A 12,923-nucleotide genomic window follows, 5' to 3' on the forward strand; every position below is an offset into this window, starting at 1 on the left:
CCTCGACTGCAGATGTTGTGGATCGGTGGAGGGAATACTTCGAAGACCTCCTCAATCCTACCAACAAGTCTTCCAATGAGGAAGCACTGCTTGGGGAATCTGTGGTGGGCTCACCTATTTAAAGGGCTGAGGTTGCAGAGGTAATCCAAAACTCCTCAGTGACAAGCCCCCGGGGGTGGATGAGATCAGCCTCGAGTTCCTTAAGGCTCTGGATGCTGTGGGGTTGTCTTGGTTGACAAGACTCTGCAACATCGCGTGGACATCGGGTGCTCTAGATTGGCAGGCCGGGGTGGTGGTTCCTCTCTTTAAGAAGTAGTACCGGTGGGTGTGTTCCAACTATCGTGGGCTCACACTCCTCAGCCACCCGGTAAGGTCTATTTAAGTGTACTGGAGAGGAGGCTACGCCAGATAGTCAAACCTCAGATTCAGGAGGAACAGTGTGGTTTCCGTCCTGGTCGTGGAACTGTGAACCAGGTCTATACATTCGGCAGGGTCCTTGAGGGTGCATGGGAGTCTGCCCAACCAGTCGACATGTGCTTTGTGGACTTGGAGAAGGCATTCGACCGTGTACCCCAGGAAGTCCTTTGGGGAGTGCTCAGAGTATGGGGCAGTGGTTCTCAACCTTTTTTCAGTGATGTACCCCCTGTGAAAATTTTTTTTAATTCAAATACCCCCTAATCAGAGCAATGCATTTTTGGTTGAAAAAAAGAGATAAGTAAAATACAGCACTATGACATCAGTTTCTGATTAATTAAATTGTATAACAGTGCAAAATATTGTTCATTTGTAGTGGTCTTTCTTGAACTATTTGGAAAAAAAATATATAACTAAAAACTTGTTGAAAAATAAACAAGTGATTCAATTATAAATAAAGATTTATACACATCAACTTAAAGTGCCCTCTTTGGGGATTGTAATAGAGATCCATCTGGATTCATGAACTTAATTCTAAACATTTCTCCACAAAAAAAGAAATCTTCAACATCAATATTTATGGAACATGTGCACAAAAAAAATCTAGCTGTCCACACTGAATAGTGCATTGTTGTATTATTTTTTCACAGTTTATGAACTCAAATTCATATTTTGTTGAATAATTATTCAATAAATATATTTATAAAGGATTTTTGAATAGTTTCTATTTTTAGAATATTTTTTGAAAATCTCACGTACCCCCATTGGAGAACCACTAGTACGGGGTATCGGACTGTCTGATTGTGGCGCTTCGCTCCCTGTATGATCAGTGTCAGAGCTTGGTCCGCATTGCCGGCAGTAAGTCGGACCCGTTTCCAGTGAGGGTTGGACTCCGCCAAGGCTGCCCTTTGTCACAGATTCTGTTCATAACTTTTATGGACCGAATTTCTAGGCGCAGTCAGGGCGTTGAGGGTATCTGGTTTGGTGGCTGCAGGATTAGGTTTTTGCTTTTTGGAGATGATGTGCCTCAGATGGCTTCATCCGGCCAAGATCTTCAGCTCTCACTGGATCGGTTCACGGCAGAGTGTGAAGGGACTGGGATTGGAATCAGCACTTCCAAGTCAGAGTCCATGTTCTCCCCGGAAAAGGGTGGAGTGCCAAATCCGGTTTTGTGACAGCTCTTTCCACAAGTGTAGGAGTTAAAGTATTACAGAGTCTTGTTCACGAGTGAGAGAAGAGTGGATCGGTACGACGTCTTCAGTAATGCAGACGCTGTATCAATCCATTGTGGTGAAGAAGGGGCTGAGCCAGAAGGCAAAGCTCTCAATTTACCGATCCATTAACGTTCCCATCCTCACCTATGGTCATGAGCTTTGGGTTATGACCATAGGATCACGGGTACAAGTGGCCGAAATGAGTTTCCTCCGCTGGGTGGCGGGGCTCTCCCTTAGAGATAGGGTGAGAAACTTTGTCAACCGGGAGGAGCTCAAAGTAAAGCCGCTGCTCCTCCACATGGAGAGGAGCCAGATGAGGTGGTTCGGGCATCTGGTCAGGATGCCACCCAAACACCTCCCTAGGGAGCTGTTTCGGGCATGCCACTGGGAAGACTCGGGGCGCGTCGGGAAGACTCTCTCTCCCGGCTGGCCTGGGAACGCCTCGGGATCCCCCGGGAGGAGCTGGACGATGTGGCCTGGGGAGAGGGAGGTCTGGGCTTCTTTGCTTAGGCTGCTGCCCCCGCGACACAATCTCTGATAAGCGAAAGAAGATATATATGTATAGAAAAAAATCCAAAATGGCCCCCTCATCCTTTAATCAGTCTGTGGCCCTCGTGGAATAGGTTTCGGCACCTCTGGTTTAAATATATGTATATGTCCTAAATCTAATCATCAAATACAAGTATAGGCACAAAAGTCACAAAATCATTCACTGAAATTGGATGGACCTCCAGTAGAAAAAAAAAAAGTCCCTGCATATACTTGGTATCAGATAGACACCAGACTGGGCAGTATCACTACACTTGCTGACCCTTTAAAAGGATTATAGCAGGGGTAGGGAACCTATGGCTCTAGAGCCAGATGTGGCTCTTTTGATGACTTCATCAGGCTCTCAGATAAATCTGAGCTGGCATTGTTTAACACCATAAGTCATTGTTTTTCAACCTTTTTTGAGCCAAGGCACCTTTTTTTTCATTGAAAAAATTTTGAGGCACTTCCCCAGCGGAAAACATTAAAAAAAATTAAACTCAGTGGCCGTTATTGACGATAAAAAGTTGTTCTCGCAATAGCTCTTTGTCTCATTGTAGGTGTACTGGCACGACCTGTCACATCACGCCGTGACTTATTTTGAGTTTTTTTGGTGCTTTCCTGTGTGTTTTGTGGTTCTTTTTTTGGTGGCTTTTCCTCTTTTGTTGGTATTTTCCTGTCGCAGTTTCATGTCTTCCTTGAATGCTATTCATCGCACCTGCTTTTGTTTTTACAATCAAGACTATTTAAGGTGTGCGGACGCACTCCTTTGTGTGGACATTGCTGATTGTCATGCCATGTACGGATGTACTTTGTGGACGCCGTCTGCTCCGCACGCTTTAAGTCCAGCATTCTGTTTTTTTTTACTTTGCAGCTAGTTCAGTTTTAGTTTAATTTAGCTTTAATGCCTTTACTAAGCGGCACTCGCCTTTTGTTTATTTTTGGTTGAAGTGTTGAATCCCTTTTTACCTACCTGCCGCATATTGTTATCACGACATACAATGTTCTCGACATCTACAAAGAAATTGGCTACCTGCTGCCACCTACTGCTATGGAAGAGTATTACACGGGTACTCTGCCGAGCTCTAGACAGCACACACACTCAACAAAAGGCACATTTGCATATTATAATTACTGGTTTGAAAAAAATATTTTTAACCCAATTATGTGAAATTACATAATCTCCAACAGTACACCAGACTGTATTTCACGGCACACTAGAGCAGGGGTGTCAAACTCAAATACAGAGTGGGCCAAAATTCAAAACTGAACAAAGCCGCGGGCAAAGGTTGAACAAATTAACCTTTTAATAGCGTCCCAAACAAGTTTTGCATCGAATATTAAACAAGCAAGGCTTATGTAACTTTATAGTCACATGCAAAATCGAGTTTCAAATTATGATAATAATGATTAAAAAATATCAATGGCATATAAAATAAAATTTAAATAAAAATTGGGGGATCGGGCTTTGGTAGTAGTATATTGTAGTGTCCCGGAAGAGTTAGTGCTGCAAGGGATCTGGGTATTTCTTCTGTTGAGTTTATGTTGTGCTACGGTGCAAATGTTCTCCCGAAATGTGTATGTCATTCTTGTTTGGTGTGGGTTCACAGTGTGGCGCATATTTGTAAAAGTGTTAAAGTTGTTTATACGGCTACCCTCAGTGTGACCCTTATGGCTGTTGATCAAGTATGCCTTGCATTCACTTGTGTGTGTTAAAGCCGCATATATTATGTGACTGGGCCGGCACGTTGTTTGTATGGCGGAAAAGCGGACGAGACGACAGGCTGTAGAGGACGCTAAAGGCAGTGCCTTCAAGGCACGCCCCCAATATTGTTGTCCGCGTGGAAATCGGGAGAAATTCGGAAGAATGGTTGCCAGGGAGATTTTCAGGAGGAGCACTGAACTTTGGGAGTCTCCCGGGAAAATCGTGAGGGTTGGCAAGTACGAGTATCAGCGGTGAATGCAGTGTTACAGAGGCATCGCTGCTGTATAATACCGGTGGGCCAGCTCTAATCTTAATTTGATATTACCTCACGGGCCAGAGTTTGACACCCATGCACTAGAGTGCCACGGCACAGTGGTTGAAAAACGCAGCGATAAGTAATGAATAATTCCGCTGGTAATCATTGTTAAAAATAACGTTCAAAGTATAAAACATTCTCATACATTCTAATCCATCCATCCGTTTTCTACTGCACCCGTTCAATGGTAAGAACTATTTTATTCATTATTGGTTAGCTTCAGAATAACTTTTTGAAAAGAAGAAAATACTTATTATACATGTATGTTGGTTTTACTTAAAAAAGCACACATTTAGTTGTGAAGTGAATTATATTTATATAGCGCTTTTCTCTAGTGACTTAAGCGTTTTTACATAATGAAACCCAATATCTACGTTACATTTAAACCAGTGTGGGTGGCGTTGGGAGCAGGTGGGTAAAGTGTCTTGCCCAAGGACACAACGGCAGTGACTAGAGGGGATTGAACCTGCAACTCTCAAGTTGCTGGCACGGCCACTCTACCAACAAAGCTATATCGCCCCAGTTGTATACAGTGTTAAAAAAATATTGTCCCCTAGAGGGGGGGGTTGCCCACATCTGAGGTCCTCTCCAAGGTTTCTCATAGTCAGCATTGTCACTGGCGTCCCACTGGATGTGAATTCTCCCTGCCCACTGGGTGTGAGTTTTCCTTGCCCTTTTGTGGGTTCTTCCGAGGATGTTGTAGTCGTAATGATTTGTGCAGTCCTTTGAGACATTTGTGATTCGGGGCTATATAAATAAACATTGATTGATTGATTGATACATGGCTCTCACGGAAATACATAGTAAAATATTTGGCTTTCATGGCTCTTTTAGCCAAAAAAGGTTCCCGACTACTGGATTATAGACACTAAATTGGTCAGTTGGTATTTACGCCCTGAATATAATTGAAAAAGTGGATAAAGTTGTTCACAAAAACACTCGAAAAGTATTTCCTCGAAGTACTCGCGTCTGTAAAAATCACAAAATTGTAAACTTCAGGGATTTTTCAACGGAGTTCGGTGAAAGTGACGTAGCCCAATAGTCAAAATACATTTAATTGAAAACTAACTAATCACGTTAATAAAATATGTAATTGAATTCAATTGTCTTACCTTGACACTAAAAAGTTTCGCGCTCAGAAGCGTCGACTTGTCCCAAACTTTGTTGCCAACTCCGCGTCCGCGTCTCAGGAATGTGACCACGCTGTGAACGAGCAGGATTTTGGTCATATTAACACAAATAATCACGCCGGTCACGCGTGGACAGACAGAAGAAATCAATATCCGCTCCAGGAAAAGTTATCTTTAGCCGCAAGTGCGCCGTTTTAATGTTCACACGTGGGTGCAATCAGGCAGCACCCCCGGTGACGTCAGTTTAATCAGGTCACGTGACGGGGCAGCTGCTTTGAAGGCGTTGTTTTGCTCACCGCGTCAAGGCGCTCAGCGTGCTGATTGGTCACCGATGTGGGCCGTGTAAAGCAGTCATGTTTTGCCACATTAATAATATTATTCTTATAATCATGTTAAAAAGAAAATCTTAATATGCCAAAGTTACCTTGTGTCACCGGATTTAGGAAAATGTGAACTTTTTGTGTCAACGTTTTGAACACAGATTTTTTTTTTTTACATGAAATTATGCTCACAATTTAATTCAATGAAAATATGTCAGAAAAATGTTTGTGTTTGAAAGTTAATTTTGTTAAAATCCAGTGTTATAGAATTAAGTGTGCAAAAAACTGAATTTTTATACACTGAATTTGTTTAAATTATTTTTAAACTGAAGTTCTTTATACACTGAGTTTTGTTTTACACTATTTTTTTTTTCAAATTGATTGTCATTCAGTACATTTCTACACCGACTTTTTCTATATTGAATTGTCAACACTGAATTTTTCAGCACTCATTTTTTATACTCCATCCATCCATTCATTTACTACCGCTTATTCCCTTCTTGGGGTCGCGGGGGGCGCTGGCGCCTATTTCAGCTACAATCGGGCGGAAGGCGGGGTACACCCTGGACAAGTCGCCACCTCATCGCAGGGCCAACACAGATAGACAGACAACATTCACACTCACATTCACACACTAGGGCCAATTTAGTGTCGCCAATCAACCTATCCCCAGGTGCATGTCTTTGGAAGTGGGAGGAAGCCGGAGTACCCGGAGGGGACCCACGGATTCACGGGGAGAACATGCAAACTCCACAGAGAAAGATCCCGAGCCTGGATTTGAACCCAGGACTGCAGGAACTTCGTATTGTGAGGCAGACGCACTAACCCCTCTCCCACCGTGAAGCCCCAAAAAATAATGTATAAAAATTCAGTGAATAAAAATATTCATTTTTTATACTGAATATTTTTATTCACTGAATTTTTATATATTATTTTTTCACAATGAATTTTATACACTTAGTTTTTACAGATATTTTGTTTTTCTTTTTTTACACTGAATATTTTTATTATCTGAATTTTTATACATAATTTTTTCCACACTGAATTTTATACACTTAGTTTTACACAGATTTTTTTCATAGATTGAATTGTTATACATTGAATTGTTATACACTGAATTTTTAATCACTATTTTCTTCCACAGTGAATTTTTTTTACATGATTTTTTTTATTGTACAAAAACATTTTTACACTGAATTTTTTCACACTTGATTGTCGACACTGAATTTTTCAGAACTCTTTTTTTTTCACACTGAATAGTTTGATTCACTGAATTTTTATACACTATTTTTTCCACTCTGGATTTTATCCCTGCGATGAGATGGTGACTTGTCCAAGGTGTACGCCGCCTTCCGCCTGAATGCAGCTGAGATAGGCTCCAGCGACCCCCAAAGGAACACGCGGTGGGAAATGGATGGATGGATGAATTTTATCCACTTTGTTTTTCCACAGATTTGTTTATAAACTGAATTTTTATCAATTGAATTGTTATACACTGAATTTTTAATCACTAAATTTATTCTCACTGAATTATTTTTTTTACATTATTTTTACACTGATTTTTTTTCACACTGAGATTTATTTTACACTGACTTTTTTCAAATTGATTTTCATTCAGTTAATTTTTTACACAGACTTTTTCTACACTGAATTTTTTCACACTGAATTGTCTACACTGAGTTTTTCAGCACTCTTTTTTTTTACACTGAATATTTGTATCCACTATTTTTTTTTCACACTGAATTTTATCCCTGCGATAAGGTGGCGACTTGTCCACGGTATACACCGCCTTCCGCCCGAACGCAGCTGGGATAGCCTCCAGTGACCCCCCCCCCCCCCTCCTCCTCCACGACCCCAAAAGGAACAAGCGGTAGGAAATGGATGGATGGAAGAATTTTGTCTACTTAGTTTTTCCACAGATTTGTTTATAGACTGAATTTTTAAACATTGAATTGTTATACACTGAATTTTTAATCACTAAATTTATTCGCACTGAATTTTTTTACACAATTTTTTATTGTACAAAGATATTTTTACACTGAATTTTTTTCACGCTGAATTTTCTACACTGAATTTTTAAGCACTCTTTTTTTTTACACTGAAAATTTTCATTCACTAAATTTCTATACATTATTTTTTCCACACTGAATTTTATACATTTGGTTTTACACAGATTTGTTCATGGACGGAATTTTTATACATTGAATTGTTATACAAGGAATTTTAAATCACAAAATTTATCATGTTAGACCCGCTCGACATCCATTGCTTTCGGTCCCCTAGAGGGGGGGGGTTGCCCACATCTGAGGTCCTCTCCAAGGTTTCTCATAGTCAGCATTGTCACTGGCGTCCCACTGGATGTGAATTCTCCCTGCCCACTGGGTGTGAGTTTTCCTTGCCCTTTTGTGGGTTCTTCCGAGGATGTTGTAGTCGTAATGATTTGTGCAGTCCTTTGAGACATTTGTGATTTGGGGCTATATAAATAAACATTGATTGATTGATTGATTGATTCAAACTGAATTTTTTTTTTTAATTGTCATTGTTCAAAAACGTTTTTACAATGAATTTTTTCACACTGAATTTTTCAGCAATAATTTTTTTTTACACGGAATATTTTTATTCAGTGAATTTTTATACACCATTTTTTTCCCACACTGAATTTTATCCCTGCGATGAGATGGTGACTTGTCCAGGGTGTACCCTGAGATAGGCTCCAGCGACCCCCCGCGACCCCAAAAGGAACAAGCGGTAGAAATGGATGGGTGGATGAATTTTATCCACCTAGTTTTTCCACAGATTTGTTTATGGACTGAATTTTTAAACATTGAATTGTTATACACTGAATTTTTAATCAGTAAATTTATTCACACTGATTTTTTTTTACACAATTTTTTATTGTACATAAATATTTTTACACTGAATTTTTTCACACTGAATTGTCTACAAGGAATTTTTCAGCACTAATTTTTTTTACACTGAATATTTTTATTCAGTGAATTTTCATACAATATTTTTTCCACACTGAATTTTATCCACTTAGATTTTCCACAGATTTGTTTATAGACTGAATTTTTATACATTGAATTGTCTTGCACTGAATTTTTAATCACTTAATTTATTCACACTGAATCTTTTACACAATTCTTTATCGTACAAAAACATTTTACACAGAATTTTTTCACACTGAATTGTCAACGCTGAATTTTTCAGCTTTCATTTTTTTGTTCCACCGCATTTATTTATTACCGAAATTTTTATACACAATTTTTTTCCCACAATGAATTTTGGACAAATAGTTTTTACACCGATTTTTTTTTATAGACTGAATTTTTATACATTGAATACATGCAGTGATTTTTTTTCACAACATTTTTTCACACTGAATTTTTTCACACACATTTTTATTGTACAAAAACATTTTTACACTGAATTTTTTACACACTGTATTTGTATACACCAAATTATTTTTGACACATATTTTTTATAGAGGAATATTTATGGAACTGAATTATTTTTACACTGAATTTTATACATCGTACTTGTATGCTCTGATTTTATTACACTAAGCTAATTTTTTTTCATAAAAAATTTTACACATTGAACTTTATTCATTTTTTTTTACACAGAATCGTTTCAAATTGAATTGTTATACACTGAATTGTTAACACTGATTTGTTTACACTGAATCGTATCCACTAACTTTTTTCACACTAAATCTTTCCACGAAAATGTTTTACACTGAATTTTTTTAAAACATTTTTTTTTCAAACTGAATTCTATACATGGAATTATTTATAGACTGAATATTTATACATTAAATTTTTATACACTGAATCTTTATCCACTAAACCTTTTTACACAGTTTTTTTTAACTTAATTTCAAAACACTATTTTTTTAGACAAAACATTTCACTAAATATACTTACACTAATTTTTCACGCTGAATTTTTATACATTGAATTTCGTTTAATGATTTTTTTTACACAGAATTTTTTTTACACTGAATTTTTTTACACTAAACCTTTACACGAAACCAAGTTTTGTTCACTTTTTTTTTTCAAACTGAATTTTATGCACTTAATTTTTACACATTGACTGTAAAACACTAAACTTTTATCCACCAAACCTTTATTACACTGTTTTTGTTGCACTACATTTTTAAACACTATATTTTTTACACTGAATTTTTTTATTCACAAAATATTTTTACACTTAATTTTTTTTACACACATTTTTATACACAACGTTTTTTTACACTGCATTTTTTCACACTGAATTTTTGTATTTTAAATTTTTTACAACTGAATTTTATAAACTGATTTTCATACACTGAATTTTTATAGATGACAGTTTTTTACACTGAATTTTAAACACTGAATTTTTATGCACTGAATTTTTATATACTGGCTGTTATACACTGAACGTTTATCCACTAAACCTTATTATACAGATTTTTTTTACACTACATTTTTTAATGCTATATTTTTTAAACTGAATTTTTTTATTCACTAAATATTTTTACACTGAATTTTGTTACACAAATTTTTATACACTACATTTTTTTACACTGGCTATTTTACACTGATTTTTTTCACACTGAATTTCTGTACATTACATTTTTAACACTGAATTTTATACACTGATTGTCATGCACAGAATTTTTATACATGACAGTTTTTTACATTGAATTTTATACTCTTAATTTTATTGACTGTTTTTATTACACACTGACTGTTATACAATGAAGTTTTATCCACTTAACCTTTTTACACTGATTTTTTTACACTACATTTTAAAACACTGTATTTTTTACATTGAATTTTTTTATTCACAAAATATTTTTACACTGAATTTTTGTGCACTACATTTTTATACTGAGATTTTTACACTGAATTTTTTCACACTGAAATTGTGTACATACATTTTTTAGACTGAATTTTATATAATTATTTTCATACACTGAATTTGTACACATGAGAGTTTTTTACACTGAATTTTTATAGACTAAATTTTCATACATTGACTATTATACACGGAACATTTATCCCCCAAACTTTTTTACACTGATTTTATTACACTACATTTTTAAACACTGTATTTTTTACACAGAATTTTTTTATTCACGATATATTTTTACACCCAAAAATTTTTACACATATTTTATACGCTCCATTTTTAACACTGACATTTTTACACTGATATTTTTACACTGCATTTTTAAACACTACATTTTTTGGCACTGATTTTTTTTAATTCACTAAATATTTTAACACTGAATTTTTTCTACACACATTTTTATACACTACATTTTTTACACTGACATTTTTACACTGAATTTTTTCACACTGAATTTTTGTGCATTTATTTTTTTAAACATAACATTTTTTACACTTAATTTTCCATCCATCCATTTCTACCGCTTATTTCCTTTGGAGTCGCGGGGGGGTTGGCCGCTGGTGCCTATCTCGGCTACAATCGGGCGGAAACACTGAATTTTATACACAATATTTTTATAGACTCAATTTTTATACATTGACTGTTATACACTGAACGTTTATCCACAAAACCTTTTGACACTGATTTTTTACACTACATTTTTAAACATTACATTTTCTACACTGAATTTTTTTATTCACGAAATATTTTTACACTGAATTTTTTTTACACCAATTTTTACACACTACATTTTTTACACTGACATTTTTAAACTGAATTTTTTCACACTGAATTTTCGTAAATTGAATTTTTTACACTGAATTTTATACACTGATTTCCATACACTGAATTTTTATACATGACATTGCTTTACACTGAATTTGTTTACACTGAATTTTATACGCTAATTATGTTTATACTGAACGCTGATTTTACACTGAATTTCTTTCTCAATAATTTAAATTTCACAAACAAAGCTTTTTAAATCAATATTTTCTCACAGATTTGTATTCAATAAAATGACCAGCGTCATTTAATGTAAAAAAAAAAAAAGTCCATTCCCAAAATTCAAACCCAAATTATTCAGTTCCATAAATTCAGTGTCCTACATATTAAAGACCCAAATTCACCTACATATAATCTCTCTGTTAAATAGATATATTGATCACAAGATCGCGGTTCAAGGATTGAAAAAAAAAAGAGAGAGAGAAAAAGACACTTTTTTTATTGTCTTTAGGAGCACAAAGTCTTTGATGTGTGTGACAAAAGTGGCCATGTGGAGGTTTTATGGCGCTGGGATTAGAGAGATGTGTGTGTTTGCTGATGGCTGCAGGTCTGCTGCTCTGCTGCCTTCAGCACAAAGTGTGTGTGTGTGTGTGTGTGTGTGTGTGTGTGTGTGTGTGTGTGTGTGTGTGTGTGTGTGTGTGTGTGTGTGTGTGTGTGTGTGTGTGTGTGTGTGTGTGTGTGTGTGTGTGTGTGTGTGTGTGTGTGTGTGTGTGTGTGTGTGTGTGTGGAACAGGAAGCATCAGCACACACCAAACTGTGGGGGAAGTCAGTGCTTTGCTTTTCTATCCATGCATAATGTGTGTGTGTCTATCATGTTCATACAAAACCCAAAACAAGTGAAGTTGGCATGTTGTGTAAATGGTAAAAAATAAAAACAGAAATCGATGCAGGCCAGTCGAGCACCCGCACTCTTTTACTATGAAGCCACGCTGTTGTAACACCTGGCTTGGCATCGTCTTGCTGAAATAAGCAGGGGCGTCCATGATAACGTTGCTTGGATGGCAACATATGTTGCTCCAAAACCTTTATGTACCTTCCAGCATTAATGGTGCCTTCACAGATGTGTAAGTTACCCATGCCTTGGGCACTAATACACACCCATACCATCACATATGGTGGTGGCTTTTACACTTTGCGACGAGAACAATCCGGAAGGGGCTTCACGGTGGCAGAGGCGTTAGTGCGTCTGCCTCACAATACGAGGCTCGGGATCTTTCTGTGTGGAGTTTGCATGTCTTCCCCGTGAATGCGTGGGTTCCCTCCGGGGACTCCGGCTTCCTCCCACCTCCAAAGACATGCACCTGGGGATAGGTTGATTGGCAACACTAAATAGGCCCTAGTGTGTGAGTGTGAATGTGAATGTTGTCTGTCTATCTGTGTTGGCCCTGCGATGAGACGACAACTTGTCCAGGGTGTACGCGCCTTCTGTAGCCGAGATACCCCCGTGACCCCAAAAGGGAATAAGCGGTAGAAAAATGGATGGATGGATGGATGGACAATCCGGATGATTCTCTTCTTCTTTGTTCCGGAGGACAAGATGTCCACAGTTTCAAATAACAATTTCAAATGTGGACT

General features: G+C 37.1%; 1 protein-coding gene across 1 annotated transcript in view; it reads right to left on the reverse strand.

Moving 5' to 3' along the window:
- cps1 (carbamoyl-phosphate synthase 1, mitochondrial) overlaps positions 1-5,552 on the reverse strand; it is a 170,002-nt gene extending 164,450 nt beyond the window's left edge. Inside the window, exon 1 of the mRNA XM_061879865.1 lies at positions 5,290-5,552. Within this exon, the coding sequence (XP_061735849.1) occupies positions 5,290-5,406 (117 nt within the window). The 5' untranslated portion in view covers positions 5,407-5,552. The remainder of the gene's footprint in view (positions 1-5,289) is intronic.
- Between the last annotated feature and the right edge of the window lie 7,371 nt (positions 5,553-12,923).

This window comes from Nerophis ophidion, linkage group LG19 (assembly GCF_033978795.1).
Source record: "Nerophis ophidion isolate RoL-2023_Sa linkage group LG19, RoL_Noph_v1.0, whole genome shotgun sequence".
NCBI lineage: Eukaryota > Metazoa > Chordata > Actinopteri > Syngnathiformes > Syngnathidae > Nerophis > Nerophis ophidion.